General features: G+C 43.4%; 1 protein-coding gene and 3 non-coding genes across 4 annotated transcripts; 3 read left to right on the forward strand and 1 right to left on the reverse strand.

The window, feature by feature from the left end:
- Positions 1-11: 11 nt before the first annotated feature.
- LOC118637621 lies at positions 12-5,330 on the forward strand. Its single transcript, XM_036273183.1, has 5 exons — positions 12-248; positions 3,675-3,888; positions 4,250-4,393; positions 4,639-4,776; positions 5,197-5,330. The coding sequence occupies exons 1-5, from the start codon at positions 12-14 to the stop codon at positions 5,328-5,330; spliced, it is 867 nt and encodes a 288-aa protein (XP_036129076.1).
- TRNAS-GCU lies at positions 842-923 on the reverse strand. The gene has a single exon. It is a non-coding gene; the product is annotated as a tRNA-Ser (tRNA).
- A 5,474-nt stretch (positions 5,331-10,804) lies between the features above and the next one.
- On the forward strand, positions 10,805-10,877 carry TRNAA-AGC. The gene has a single exon. It is a non-coding gene; the product is annotated as a tRNA-Ala (tRNA).
- Positions 10,878-11,333: 456 nt separating this feature from the next.
- On the forward strand, positions 11,334-11,406 carry TRNAM-CAU. The gene has a single exon. It is a non-coding gene; the product is annotated as a tRNA-Met (tRNA).
- Positions 11,407-16,115: the final 4,709 nt, after the last annotated feature.

Genomic DNA, 16,115 nt, shown 5'->3' on the forward strand with positions numbered 1-16,115 from the left:
TGCCAGTGGAAATGACCCAAAGAACATCCGTAGGGACACTCTCGTCAGGAGTTCCCAATGAGCTGCAGCGACTGTACAGTGCCCCTAGCCCACCCTCACTCCGGCTGTCCCCTCAGAAATTCTCCATAGCGGTGTCCCACTGCTACCCCGGCGCCCCCGGGGCCCTCCGGGAGCACTCAGTGACTTGTGTTGGATTTAAACCTCATGCCGGCCTCAGGACCACCTCGTCCCGCCCAACACCACCAGGGGTCAGTCATCCCCTTCAAGATGTAATTGTTGAAGAAATGTGAGGATGAGTGAATGAATTGAAATATATACCATAAAGGATGAATCATTAATGGAAGATAAAGTTCTCTTCGTTACTCTTTGGGGCAGCCATAAACAAGTTTGCAGAGGGAAATGACAAGATTAAGAATCATTTGGATTGTGAAGGCAAAGGAAGAATGAAAGGAACATAACAATTGGCTGGGACCACCATCTCTAGGATTGTTTTGGACAATCTGATTTACTCCAGTATTAGTGGTCACACTGCAAAAAGAAACAATAAATGTGAAAACAAAATTGGTCAGTTGCTAACAATAGTTATAGAGTTCAAAGCCTTTGCCTAAATGACTCTCCTAACTATGAATTGGTTGAAATATGTTCCATTGGGTAAAATGAATAGGCAATGCAAGAACGCTCAGGACGGTCAAACGTTTCAAGGGGGTATTACCCAGAGAATTTTTTAAATACCTTTGGGAAGATTTACAAACCAAAAGCCACACACCCGTTTCAAGGGGGTATTACCCAGAGAATTTTTAAAGTACCTTTGGGAAGATTTACAAACCAAAAGCCACACACCCGACGAGGGTGGGACTCGAACCCACGCGTGCAAAGCACAATGGATTAGCAGTCCATCGCCTTAACCACTCGGCCACCTCGTCCCTATGTTCCTATGCCTTGGAGCGGTTCATCTTTGAATTTATTCCTGGAAACTCAGGCCACTCCCTGCTGGACAGGTCCTAGGACTTGGCCTGGAGAGTCTGGAAAAATAGTGCTAATAAACTTGCTCCACGCCAGATGCCACAAACCTTCAGTTTATTAAAAAACACAACAGGCATATCTTGTTTTATTGTTCTGCACTTTATTATGCATGGAAGATACTACATTTTGACGTTTTCACGCCTGCTAACACAACATCTATTCTGCAGCCTCATGTAACAAGGAGTAATTTCAACCATTCAAGTCCTATTACTTAAAAACATTTTGTACGGCTATTCCTGTATTAGAGAGCAGGCAGCATTTTCAATCATGTTATCAGAATGTTTACAAAGTAAGAGACGTTAGCTTCTAGCCCTTTGGGTAACAGATGTCAAATTTATATATTTTAAACTTCACATTTTGAAAATTTTCAAACAGATGGACATTGACATAATTAGATAATAAACTCCCATGTAATCAATTTACAGTCGTCAACATTTTGCCACTCTTGTTTATCTTTTCACTATTTTTTCATGTTAGGAGGGAAGGTTGGGGTTAGGAGAGACTATTTTAAAGTAAAACCTATAGCTATCATATCATCCTAAATTCTTCTTAGAGATAATAACTCTTTATTTTATCTTTATTTACATAAGTGCTATACCATTATCACATTCAGCAAATGTAGCAGCAATCTCTTATGAGAAGTTACCTGGCCAAAAAGTAAGTGGCAAAACTAGTATTTGAATGAAGGTTCTTTGTCTCCAACTTCTCCTTGACTCCTTTTTCAAGCCATTTTAAACAAAGATCAGTTATCTCATCTTAAGAGAGCATGTGCCTTGAAGTAAATGTGGAGTAATTAATTAATTAATTATGTTTTTAATGTGTGGATTGAGAGGTTGTATAAAAGAGAGTAAGTGACCAATGTTGACAGTCTAGACTTTGCTTGTAAATATGGTTATAGTTTCCCTTCATTTCTTTATTGACATCAGCATAAATCTATTTGCCCATCTACTTTGTTTTTCTGGGTCAGTTCAAAGCTCAGGAGAAACTATGGGGCTCCCACCAACCTTGAGACTTAAACATATTGCCTTGAAGTTTCTACTCTTCCTAAGACTCCTAGCTGTTTTCCTTGTGTACACGATTGTCAAAACCGATCTTTACCTTGTTGAGTTACCTCCAATTTCCTGCCCTGAATATTCTTTCTCTCCCTAGTCAGTGGCATTACCATGCTATCCTCTTTCAGTGGTACAACTGATTGACACACAAACCTAAAATGCTAAGCGAGTAGCAATGCATTACTGTTGCATGCTCCTACATCCTAGCCAATCCTGGAAATATGTGGGTATGGTATATACCCAACACAAATGGTCAGTTGAGGTAAACTGACAGGTAGGCCAACTCTTTGTCCTAATATGAGCCTCTTGTCCCTGGATCATTTATTCACTCATCCATTTCACAAATATTTATTAACAATTGCCTCGTAACAGGCAATGTTGTAGGTGCTCAGAATATATAATTGAATAGACCAGACAAAGTTAAGCCTTGCCTTCCCACAGCCTACATTTAATAAACATCTAAATAGAGGTTCTTAGCGACCCTCTGCTTTTTTGTCTCATTTTTATTCATTTATTTGTTAATTCCTTCATGCTGAGTGTTCACCATTGGCCAACCAGTGTGTTAGATAGTAAGGTTGGGGTCAGAAGACATTATATATCTTAACATTCTAGTCAAGGATGTGAAGGATGTAGCATGACTGGTGTCTACCTACATCTTCCCAGTTATTTCCTTGATTATCCCTGTCCAGTGTCCTTCAATCCTGTACAGGAATACGGTACATCTGGTATTAGAAGTTAGAGCCGAGGACACAAGCCATAACTTTTGAAGCACACTTGTGCCCAGGAAAACAAAAGCATTGCTGGGTGGAGGGGCAATGGGACATGACACATTTTTTAAAAACAGGCAACAGGGTAGGATCTCACAGTTTTGTTGGGAGGCAGAGTTCACTTACTTATGATGTCACTACATGTTCCTGTTAATGGAACCAATGGAACAGGAAGGGACCACAACGTTCTACTCTGGAAGAGAAGGCCAGGATGGGCCTCCACGTAAAAAGGCGCCATAAAAAACACAGTGAATCAAAAGATGGAAGCTGAAACAGAAAGAATCAAACAAGAAATAAGGGAAAAGGTTAGCTGGGACCATGAACAGTAGAAGAAGGGGAACGGGAAATTTGAGGGTAATGAGGAGGGGGGAGGCATGCTGAGGCTGCAGAGGATCCAAAAATATTACTTCTTTTGACATCACCAAGGCATGTACTTGGAATGTGTTCTATTTTTTTCCTCTTTCTGTTAAGAGATACTCACTGAGCTCCTACTACATGTAAAGACTGTGCTAAATATGGTGGGAAATTAAGGAGGCAGGGCTCTTGTCTTCTAGGGACGTCTAATCTAGGTGGTGGGACAGGAGACGCAGGAAAAGCGTAGTAACAATACAGGATGTGGATGATTATGCTCGAGTAGTGTTTCAGACTAGATGCAATACCAAAGAGGAAGATTTCAGTCCTGGCTGGTGAGGGACCCAGGTCAGTCTGTGGCCTGGAGAGGCACTGGTTAGGTGATGAGTGTGAGAAAGGACAAGAGGATTGGACTTGTGTGGGGGAAAATCCCAGAGGAACTGAGGGAGCCTAACCCATTTACTGCCTCCTCTTTTTCTAGTCAGCACCCTTTAGTGTGAAATGTGGGATATCTAGACCGTATCGCATTCCTATCCTCGCCTGCACTTTCACGGGTTCCTCCCTCCTGTGGTGGGCCTTCAGCTTGTCCACCTGGGTGAAGATAGAAGTCCCAGGTGGCTCCCAGGTCCTATTCAGTGCTCTGTTTGCGATCGGCAGTGGTGAGGTCACATGCTGGGTTCCTCTATCCAAATCAGGTTAAGTTCTGGCCTTGAAAGGGAGGGTCCTGCTCCCACCCTGTCCCTTCCTGGAACTGCCAGCCTCTTTTTCTGCTTCAGCTCACATGCACATAGCAGGATTACTGCCCTCAGTAACAGTGGCTCATTTCAGGAAGAGCCAGAGGGTCAGGCCACTCTAGGGTCACCAGCCCCGCCAGAATCACTGTCCTAGACCTTTTTGCAGCTGACCTTCCCTGCGGCCCTAAGCATCTCACCAGCTGCCCCGGTTCCTTCCTTATAGCTCCGAACTGCTTCCTCAGTATTCTGGGGACTCAGACCCAGGCAAGATGGGGCCCTAGAGGGAGCTGCTGGCCTTTCTCTCCTCCTCTCCTTAATTCAGACTGCTTCATATTTGGTCGAATTTTCATGATCAGCGCCCTTCTTCTTTCCTTCTTCCTGAACATTATACTCCTGGCCTTTCCTCAATCCTTTCCTGATACCTGGAAACAGTACTTTGTCTTCACAATCACCTTCTTTATTATAGGTAAGAGATGGGAGAGAGAGAGGGTTCCCTTCGTTGTCCTGGTTCTGGGTTGGGGTAATGTTCCCGTGGGCACAGCTTCTTAGAAACTGTTAAAAGACTGCTACGGTAAAAGATAATTCAATGACAATAAAAAGAACCAGAGTAGAGGAGCTGAAAAGACAATTTAAGGTCTTGGGAATTCGCTCAAAGGCTATACACTAAACTAATCAGGCTGCTCTTTGTCCTTCTTGTTTCCTGAGTAACAGGTATCTGTGCGTTACTTGCACTACTGCTGCACTCTCTGCATATTCTGAAAGTAACTAACACATTCAAGGAAGCAAAAATCACCTTTCTCTACCCTTCTTTCATCCTTTCATTCAGCATCACACTGTTTTTCTTCTCTGGTGAGTGTTCTTTGGAGCTATGTGAGTTCTTGGGGTAGGTCCTGAATCCAGAACAACCATGCCCATGGGTTTCAACTCTCTCCCTGGAGTACATTAGTTTCTGGGTATAGATTAAGTGTAATGATGTCTCATTTGCTCGTTGCAGCTGCTCCTACTCTATGTTATAATTTTGCCTTCATAGAAGAATAAAATCCACTTCTGTATATTCAGTAAGAACCAGGTCTGGGAAATGAGAACTTCTAGGATAGAATGTAGTAGAACGAGGGGTGGGTGGGGTAGAGAAATGAGATGACAGAGTAATCTGCAGTTCAGGTCCCTAGACCCCACACATTTCTTAAGCCTGTTGAAAAACTGAGAATTTCTTAACAAACATCAAGTGTATTGTCATTTTCATCTTCAACAACATCGTTTTTTCCTCAGGGAGTCTCTGCTTCTTCAGCTCCCACCACTGTTGGTTTCTACAGAGGCCGATCCAAGTGAAACCCAAGCAAACATCTGTGGCCAATGGGAGCCCAGTGACAGTCGCCTGGAGTAAATCGGGTGGAGATAGCTAGCCCAACCTTAGCAGCAAGAAGGCCAATAGTAGAAACATGATGTCTAGCCTGTAACTCAAGATTTGACATCTACACACACTTTCTTGTTTAATGACCGTGTAAAACCGAAAAGAGTGGCTGGTTTCGAACCATTGTTCAGATGAGGATTAGGATTCCAGGAGCTTGGGTTTTCGAGAGAGAAGACATGGTTGGGGTGGGAAGCAATGAGTCTGCTTTGGGTGTTGGGGGCCTGGAACAGATCCCTCACCTTGAACCTGACCAAGGCCCGCCCACACTCTCACGTGTTTCCTGTGTCCTGAAGTGGTTTTCTAACAGTAACAAAGCTCTTTCTCCACCTATGAAGACTGAGTTTTGATATAAATTCTCTGCCCTCTGGTAATGTCATGAGTGGAATCTTTTCACTGTCGTATTATTCAGGACTGTGTTGCAGGGAACAAAACCTCATCCAAACTGACTTAACTGCCACCGAAGAGTGAACTTCCTGGACAGTCACGAGGGTGGACGCAAAGGCTCTGGCAGCATCAGGCCACACGGGACACTAGGGGCAGAGCCCAGAGCTCTTTCCTTCAGGATATATATATATATATTATTTTTTTTTACCATGCAGTGAAGTTAATGGAATTTCCTGATCCATAAATGCAAACACTATCACAAATCCCCCTTGCTCATCCTTTTCAAATCTTGTCCCTTCCACCTCAGCCAGACCTCTGCTCCCGTCTGAGCTCTCCTCATACCCAAGGGCCAGCCAGGCCTTGGTCACACCTGCCAGCCCAGGGGGCTCCAGGTGTGGCCTCCCCACTGCATTCTATTTCTATCATGCTGCCGACCCCAACTTCTCAGTACACAGAGCTGAGAGTGTTCGCCTTACCTTCAGGATACATTCCTTATCTTCATAAATAAAGTTCTTTACAATTTGATATCAACCTATCTTTAAAAATGTTGTAATATTTTTATTGTAATTCATATCATACACGTGAAAAAAAAGTATTAAAATGTATGTATGCAGTTGGAAGGATAATAAAGAAACCACCACATCTAGAAAAAAATAGTATTGCCAGTATATCAGAGGCTCCTGGAGAATCCCCCCAGCCCTCCTGCCCATTCCTGCCCCTTCAGTCCCCTCCAGGCCAGCTCACGCTGTTCTGCCTCTTGGAACTGCATTCCTTCAAATCTGCCAGGCACCTGTTGTATATTTCAGTGCTGCACATTCTGAATCCCGTAGCCCTATTTCCTTCTCCAGAGGTGAAATTTTTTCTATTTCAAGATGAAGCTCAAATGTGGTGTCAGAGAGATCCCTGACTCCCGCCCACATTAACTGACCTACTTCTGTGCTACCCACAGGTTTCCTTCATTCCTATTTTATTGAAACTGTGAGTTCAGATTTGTCTCTCTGGCTAGATGTTTGTTCCCTGAGGAATGAGGATTAAGTTTTACCTTTGAGTCCTTTGGGTTTCACATTTTGCTTAGTAAATAGATGTTTAATAAAATACCCTTTGAGTTATTGAGGTAAAGCTCTAGAAGATTGGGAAGGACTGAACATTGCTGTCAATAGTGATCACTTTACTGACAGCCCAAATATTTGTCAGGACTTTCCTGCAATACATCCCTTAATCTCCAACAAACCTGCAAAGTGGGCATCGTCCCATTTTGCAGATAAGGTAACGGATAACTCAAAAGTTAAGTGATTTTTACAAATTTACCTACTTAGTAAAGGGCAGAGTTGAGATTTTAACCAGGGACTCTCTAAGTGTGCGCTTTCTTCCCATATCAAGTTTCTTCTTTGTGAACAATGACAAGAATAGAGAGCAAAAGTTAAGACAGAAAACATTAACTATGGTTATGCTGGAGATAATTAAAAATCAATGGTTGTTAAAGAAGCTGTGAAAGTAAGCCTGGGAACCAGTGAGAGTTCTATGTTCTATAGACAAATTGAGGCAGCACAAATTCCTGTTTTCCAGAGGAAGGAATGTGACCCCTGTCCTGTCCCGGAGAGGTAGATGAAGGTGGCTGATTTGGGTGCAGCCTCAGGTCTCTGCACTGCGATGCACGTCAGCCCCTGACTGCAGAATCACAAAGGACAGTGTCGTTGTACTCTGCAGTCGTGCAGATTTGTGATGTGTGGCACTATGAAGAGCCAACCGTATACAATTCTGATTTATAGGTCAATATATAACCATGTACAATTAATGTCATGTACTGAATACAAGTACTAAATACAAGCTATAGGTCAAATTAGTTCTACCATGGTTGGATCTGGAAATCTGGCTATGGTCTAATGTGGATTAATGTAAGGAACAGAGCTCTCAGCTTTCAAAGTGCTTAAAAATACTTATTTTATTTCAAATTTGGGGATAGAGTCGGGGATAGTAGCTATACCACCACCAATCATTGATACCATGGCCCCCATCCCTCCTTTCCAACAGAAAAACAATTTTGTTCACAGAACTTTCTGTATCCTGCCTTGGCTTTGGAGGAGGTGGGCCTCATTCTCAGCTCCAGAGGAAGAATTATGATTGACCTCATTAATCTCAATGGTCCCAGTCTTGGCAGTAATTGGATTAGGTGAGAGTATGTGGTACAAATGTAGCCGATGTGAGGGGAAGTCTCACACTATGAGGGAACATGTAGGAGAAATTCTCCTCAACAAGAGTTAGAAGACAGAGGTCTGTTTGTTTTCCTTCTGGCCTTTATCTGGAGACTGTGAGAGTTTGAGGTTCTGCAGGGAAACCAGCTGGATTTTGAGATCTGTACGTTGAGAATGACAGCATGCAAAGATTCAAAATAAAATCTGGACCCTGGCTGGTTTGGGTCAGTGGTTAGAGCGTCTACCAATGACTCAAGGGTTCGATTCCGGTCAAGAACACGTACCTCAGTTGCAGTTGCCCCCAGCCCTAGGCAGGGTTGTGCGAGAGGCAACCAGTCGATGTGTCCCTCTCACGTCGATGTTTCTCTCTCTCTCCCTCACTCCCACTCTATCTGAAGATAAATAGAAAAAAAAAATCCTCGGGTGACGATGAAAAAAATACAATAATAATAATAACAAATAAAATTAAATCTGGGTCCTGATGGCACCATGGAGCCCCTGAATTAACCAGACATCCGCTTCCCTACACTCTGGACTTGTTAGGTGTGATAATCTTTGGCTGGAGATCTTATTAAGTCTTGTGCAATTGTGTTCTAAATCCTCTTGATCACTGGCATTATGAAAAAACTCAAAACCAACCACATAAATGGTATGAAAAATGGTCTGGTGCACGTGCTTCCCTGAGCCTTTTCTTTCACATCAACAGACTAGATGTTCTCTTCACTTAGGAGGCCTACTTCTCAGCTCTTGGTCCAGCCCAACCCAGCTATGCCGTTTGACATTGCTGGCTGTAGACTTAATGGACACATGCCCAACCCCAGCCCTTGAGCCAAGCTGTGTTTAGAAACTAGAATACCCCCCTGTACACAGCACTCCACCGCTCTTGCATTTAACGTATGGTGGGTGGAACCACAGACCTGTGATTCTACCTCTACCAAAGTCAAACTTCTATCCTGCTGCTGGTAGGCATTTGTATCAACTCTTCATTCATGCATGCAGACTTGTAATGTAAAATCAGTTACTGTAGACACTGAGAGTGCAGCCCTGGAGGAATATGCAGTTGAGTGGGGAAGAGGGCTGAGCACACAGCTGTTTACAACATCATGTAATAAATACCACATTGAGGGTTGTCTCTGCATCCTAAAAGTACAGGAAAGAACACAAGGCAAACTGGGGAAAAACTAACACCCTGATTAGGTTTGCAAATGTCTCTGTTATTCCATTTGTTAGGCTGATCCCTGATCCCTGATCTCCAGGCAACTTGCCCCAAATTCGACACAGTCCTGGAAATTGTAAAACACATTACCCAGACTGAAGAAGCTGAGCAAAGTTTAAAGATGACAAACCCAAAGAAATCTACACCCAGGCACATCACACTCAAACATCTGAAAAGAAAAGAAAAAATTCTGAAAGCTGCCAGGGGAAAATGAAAAGAAAACTACAATTTGTATGTTTGGGGAGTTCCTACCAGAAACCATAGACACCGGAAAGAAATGAAAGAATATTTTTTAAATGCTGGAAAAAAAAAATGCTAAGGCTTATTTCTGGTCTCTGTTCTATTCCATTGGTCTGTGTGCCTGTGGATATTTACGACTTCTCTCTCAAATCACCACACACAATGTCTTCACAAATATTGTGGATTCTCTCTTTACAGCCTCTCTAGAATCTTTCTCTTTTTGTCCTTCATCTGTTCCTTCATTCTCTCAACAATGTTTATGGGGAGATATTCTGGGCCAGGCAGTGTAGTGGAGGTAGGAGCTGGAGACACTCATGCTGTGTGCCTCAGGGGCTGGCAGGATAAATGTGAATAAATATCAATATTTTAATAACTTTATAACTTGTTTCCCTTTCTCTCCAATACCAGTTCCCATTTTCAAGGTCTCTGACATTCAAAACTAAAACCCTTTTTCTAAATGTAAAATTGATTATATAAAGTGTTTGCCTGGATTTTTTTTTTTCATGTGTTTTAAGCCTCAACAATGTTTTCTGGTCATATCTCCAAGTGTCAAGGCTTTTCAATCACTACTTCTCTCCCTGTATATTTTATGGCAAGTATACATACACACTCAGGCACCATACAATCCAGTGAGACAGGTACATTTCCTCATAGAGGAATTCCTACACCTCTGACTATCCCTCCCACCTGTGTGTGTTCCGCCTCACCTGCTCCCTTAAGTCCATGTTTTTTATTCCTTCACTCTAATGCGATCTTGTCTCTTAATCCTCATGATTTTTGTCTGTAATACTTTTGTGATTTTGGCTGACTTTCTGGGGGTGTGGATGTGTGTGTTCTCCATGTTGCACCTGAATAGGACTCAATGCATATGTCAGATATAAGCAAAAAAGGACTCAGATTTGAGGGTCTTGTAGAGGTTTTTCCACTGGCCTCACACGTGAGAGGCCCCATTTCAAGACCAAGTGGAAACAGCTGGTGGTTGCTTTTTGCCTCCTGAACCTATGAGAAGCTGCCCCATAGCCTCCCTAGGCGAACCCAGCTGCAAGGAACAAGCGATCATCTCACTTTTTAAGAGGGCCCTGTAGCATCCCGAGAGGGCTGTGTAACCTTAGCTGTTTGGGTGGGTCTGTCCAGCTGGGACGTGCTGTCTTCTGTTCCGGAAAATATGAAACGCGAAGTTCTGGCGGCGCCAGTTTGCCCACCCAGACTTTCTCCTCCCCACCGGTTCCCCCGCCAGGCTGAGTAGGTGGCACCGCGCTCTTGCCCAGCCGTCCTCGAGAGCCGGCGCTCTCGGTCCTGGTTCCGAGTTAACGGCCTTGACTTACCTCGTGTTCTGCATTTTATGGTGCCCAAAATGCCAGAAATAGTGAGTAATGGAGACCCACACAGTTGTTTATGAAAGAAGATTCGGATCCGAAGGGGCTCGCGGGAGGTGGGGAATTAGCTCAGATGGTAGAGCGCTCGCTTAGCATGCGAGAGGTAGTGGGATCGATGCCCACATTCTCCAGATTTTACTACCTTGACTTCGGGTCGCTAGGGGGCATCCTCAAATTTTCCGACCCACTGAAGAAAAGGGGGAAAAAGAAGGGGAGGCATCGTGAACGCAGCAGTCTTTTGGACATTTTTAGGATTTTAACCTGTGGACATGAACAACACGAGGCTCCTGCTGACTAACTACCAATTTGTAATTCGTTTTCTGTTTCTCCAGAGGAGCTGTGATCCTACAGGGGTGAAGTATACTAAGTTAATATTTTTCTCCATGCAGCTTGGCCCTGAATTCGACACAGTCCCGGAAAGTTCAAATTTCATAACGAGGAAAATGAAAGGAAAACCACACCGGCTCATAGAGAATCATTTTTAAGTAGGATTCATGATGTTCTTGAAAAGCTGGAAACTGATGGCATAACGCTGCTTGGGAAGTAATATTGACTATTTCACTTTCGGTGAGGAGCCAGAGGCAGGTGCCCTCTTAGCGCAGTAGGCAGCGCGTCAGTCTCATAATCTGAAGGTCCTGAGTTCGAGCCTCAGAGAGGGCACTCTTTTAGACACGGCCCGCCCACTCCCTCCCGGGTTAAATCGCTTTTGGACTTTCTTGGGCTTTGCAAGGCGTTGATTCCATCCATTGGGCAACATATTCACTTTACACCAGAAGCGCAAGCTGCAGGATTTTGGCCTCTTCTTCCATCTCTCGTGGAAGAAGCAGGGAAATTGCTCTTCCAACCTCGTCCTCTGAAGGTCGCCCAACAGCACTGAATGGGTGAACCAAGAGTCAAGTCACTCTGATCACCCAACTAATATCTCTGGAGCACACATCTTATTAAGGGGCTGTTCTGGGTACAGTGATTAGAGAGTAAAGAAAACCCTAAAATTCCCTCCCTCGTGGAACTACATCCCAGTTGAAAGGAGTGGGAGAAACAGAAAAGCTCAGAAGAAAATGCGTCATAAATAAATTAGATATCTACTGTGGGGTAGTCATTCGGCAGGAAAGGGACTGGGGAGTGTCGCGGTAGCATGTTCAGCTTTCAGAGAAGAGCGAGGATACCCCTCAATCCCCTCGGCTCAGCCCACCCCCTGCTGTGCTGTTTTAGGAATGGTGTCAGCAAGACCGAAGAACAGGAAGCTACAGGCCTTGTTCCTTGACAGAGGCGTAAACTTAATATCACATAGGGGCACAAAAGCCTTTATGAGAACTCCAGAAACCGGTTAAGAAGCCTCAGTATCCCAAGCAAGTTCAATGCCAAGTATAGCTTTTCACCCACTACAGACTTTCCTAAAAGCTTTCAGAGCTCACCTAAATCAGGAGAAAATGTCCAACTCGCCAATTCTTGGTAAGGAAAGAGAAGAGGAATATGTATATTTAACATTCTGGCTTTGGGGGTGGGGATGGAGGAAGGCTGCTCAAGAAACTGGTTTCTGTTTCACCGGACTAGCAGCTCTGACTGAGAGCCTTCGTACTTTGGATGCCTGGGGGCCACTGAGAATAATGAAGAGCTTGGCGTCACCACAGAACCCGCAGCAACAAAGATAAACACCAGAGGGAGCAAGAGATTATGAGCTTTGGAAAAAGAAACTGACAACCTCTCTGGGAAATTCCATGGACAAACTCAGAGAAGACTCACCTCTGAGAGGTCTTCAGAACCTCCAGCCAGGCTGATTGATGAGGGTCAAAGTCAGTCTGAAAAGTCTGGAAGAAGTAGCTATTTTTTCAAATACTCAAATTTCAGCAAAAAATAACAAGGCATATGAAGAAACATGGAAATCTGACCCAATTAAAAATATATATTGATCTCCAGAAACCAACTATAAAGAAACAGAGGTACATTCAAAGTAATAATCTTAATGAAGCTCAATGAGCTCTAAGAGAACACAGACAACTTGTGAAAGTCATTTGAAATGATCAAGTTAGAGGAGCAAAAAGATAAAAAGACTAAAATATGCATTATAGAAGTCCCAGAAGGAGAAAGGGAGAGGCAGGGGCAGAGAGCTTATTTGATAAAATATGACTAAAAATTACCAAAACTTCAATTAGGCCCGGCCGGTGTGGCTCAGTGGTTGAGTGTCGACCCATGCACCAAGAGGTTGATGGTTTGATTACTGGTCAGGGCACATGCCCAGGCTGTGGGCCCGATCCCCAGTGGGAGGACCAGTTGATGTTCTCTCTCATCAATGTTTCTATCTCTCTTTCCTTCTTCTTTCCTCTCTCTCTAAAATCAATAAAGAAAAAATGTTTTCAAAGGATTTCAACCCACCCCAGCACCAGGCCAGCCCCTGAGGACCCAGTCTGGAGACTGGTTCCCACAAACCCTGGCTCCTTCTCTGTCCTCCCAGTTACCACATGCAACTTCTACCTCTATTATACCACTTATGAAACCTGCTGTCTCCACACTAGGCTGTGAGCCATTAGAGGAATGGGACTGAGTCTTATCTGCCTTTAAATTCCTAATACCTAATAGAGTGCCAAGTAAATTGGAGGTGCTTGATAAACATTTGTTGAGTGAATGAAACAATGAAGAAAATAAACACTTTACTTGGGCCCAAGTCTCTTGAAAGAAAAGGGTGAAGAATTCAAGTCAACACTTATTGAGAACTTCTTATATGCACAGTAAGTCCCCAGTTAACACCATCAATAGGTTCTGCGACTTCAAGTGGAATGATATATAACAAAAGTAAGCTTACCATAGGCTAATTGATATAAACAAGAGTAAAGTTCCTACATCATCTCATCAACATTATAACGAAATGATGTTGAACAAAATGATATTATTTGAGGACCTGTTGTACTTTTCCCACAATACACTCACCACTATTGAGATAGGTATTTAAATGTAGTGGTTGCAGGCACAGGCTTTCATATAAAATTGTTCATATTTCAGCTTCCTGTTACTAAATGTGAGACCTCGGACAAATTACTCAATCTCTCCAAGCACCAGTTTTTCCTAGGATAAAAATAATGATACACATCTCATAGAATGTTACAAGTTAATGAGAATACATGTAAAGTGATTAGAATAATGCTAGAACTTGCAGGGCAATATAATTCCTAACAGCCATTTTGTAAGCCTCCCCACCACAGGAGAACAAAGAACAAACTTCCTGCGACAGGAGAACTGGTCAGAAAAGAAATGCAGGACACAAGGTGTCAAACCATATAAGGGCCCTGGCCAGTTTGGCTCAGCGGTCCAAAGACACCCAGGTTTGGTTCCCACTAAGGGTGCATACCTCGGTTGCAGTTTGTCCCCGGCCCTGGTTGGGTCGTGCGGGAGGCAGCCACTCGATGTGTCCCTTTCACGTCGATGTCTCTCTCTCTCTCTCTCTCTCTCTCTCTCTCTCTCTCTCTCTCTCTCCTCTCTCCCTCCCACTCTGTCTGAACGAAAAATGGAAAAATCTCCTTGGGTGAGGATTAAAAAAAACATATAAGAAACTAAAACTGCCAAAGCACCAGCATTGCTGTAGAACCAGCCCACTAACCAAGACCCCAAAACCCACTGACAACAAAAGCTTCCTGCCAATGGACACATATTGTTATAACCCAGTAATTCTCCATCTGCTAGAAGAAGGAACCTCTCCTGGGTTCCTTGAACCCGAGTTGTTTTTGCAAAAATTCTTGAAGAGGAAGGTATGCATCAGCCATGACCACAAGGGTATTGACCATGAGCTTAACTACTCAGGAGATACCAGACGGGGCAATGAGACATTCAAGGCTAGGGTCTAGTAAATGTTAAGAAATATAAAATAAACTTGTACAGCTACTAACTGCTGATATCTGCTTCTGTACACGTAGCTTGCTTGCTCTGCTAAACTCTTAAGTAACCCCTGTCCTATAAAGCAACCCTTCCCCTGAACTCGGGGCTGCAGTTCTCCTCTGTGTAGGTTGGCTGCAGTCCCTGCGCAGGTAATAAAGCTCCTAATATTCAAAATTATTTGATGTCTGAGTGAGGATGACTCTCCTGGGTTACAACAATATAAGGACGAAACTCCAGCTCCTAAGTGCTGCCATTATTGACCCTGTACCCCATGGCTAGGTGCTGTGTAGCCCTTCTCTTTGGATATTCCCATCCCCTTTCTTTAAATAAAACCAAATTTTCTTTATTCACCGTCTGAGATTGCTGTTTAGCATGCCCGCACACCTCAAACCACCAACTTCAACCTTTCAAACAGTGCCTAGAATATATGACATACTCAAAAGTAAAGTTATTAAGCCTGGCTGATGTGGCTCGGTACAATGAGTGTCATCCCATGAACTGAGAGGTCCTGGTTTGATTCCTGGTCAGGGCACAAACCTGGGCTGCATGCTCCATCCCCAGTAGGGGGTGTGTAGGCAGTTGATTAATGTTTCTCTCTCTCACACTGATGTTTCTATCTCTCCCTTCCTCCCTTTCTAAAAAATCAATAAAAACATATATTTAAAAAAAGCAAAGTTATTAAAATTTATTATTTCAAATATGAAGAAGATTCTTGATAGAGTATTTTGGCTTTACTTTTAAATTGTCTTTCAAAACTAACATGAGCCCTGCTGGTGTGGCTCAGTAAATTGAGCAATTTCTAATGTCCTGTGGACTGAGAGGTCCCGGTTGGATTCCTGGCCAGGGCACATACCCGGGTTGCCGCCTTGATCCTCAGTAGGGGGCAGGCAGAAGGTAGCCCATTGATGTTTCTCTCTCACATGGATGTTTCTAGCTCTCCCTTCCTCTCTCTGTAAAAAATCAATAAAGAAAAACAAAATAAAAACAAAAACATATTAAAAAAACCTTTTTAATTACCATGAAACTAATCTGCATCTCTTCTGAAGAATTCCAGAATTAGAACCTGTGATTAATCTTTTTTTTTTTATCCTCACTCGAGGGCATTTTTCCATTTTTGCTCAGACAAAGTGGGAGGGAGAGAGAGAGAAACATCGATGTGAAAGGAACACATGGAGTGTCAAACTGTAACCGAGCTACGTGCCCTTAGCGAGAACAGAACCTTGGTCTCTCTGGACTGCGGGCCGATGCTCTAACCGCTGACGCAAACCAGCCAGGGCTGATTAGTTAATCTTGAAATGTGACTGTTAAAGACCCAGATGATGCTCTCACCACTCCCTAACCCCAGTATTTTGCTCATAGTCCAAATCCTTGGCCACCTTGCCCAGGCTTTAGACCTCTGTAGTCTTAGCATTTATCCTCTTCCTTGATGTCTGTGGCCTTTTAAAAAACTGTTTCATTTAACAATTGAGCAGGGATGTATATATTTCACTCTAAAGGAAATC

Source organism: Molossus molossus, unplaced genomic scaffold, assembly GCF_014108415.1.
Source record: "Molossus molossus isolate mMolMol1 unplaced genomic scaffold, mMolMol1.p scaffold_m16_p_20, whole genome shotgun sequence".
Lineage (NCBI taxonomy): Eukaryota > Metazoa > Chordata > Mammalia > Chiroptera > Molossidae > Molossus > Molossus molossus.

Coding starts and splice junctions, on each gene's coding strand:
- LOC118637621 (XM_036273183.1), top strand. CDS start 12: ATGACCCAAAGAACATCCGTAGGGACACTCTCGTCAGGAGTTCCCAAT. Junction 3,889..4,249: donor GGTTCCTCTATCCAAATCAG/GTTAAGTTCTGG, acceptor TCCTTAATTCAG/ACTGCTTCATATTTGGTCGA. Junction 4,777..5,196: donor CACACTGTTTTTCTTCTCTG/GTGAGTGTTCTT, acceptor TTTTTTCCTCAG/GGAGTCTCTGCTTCTTCAGC.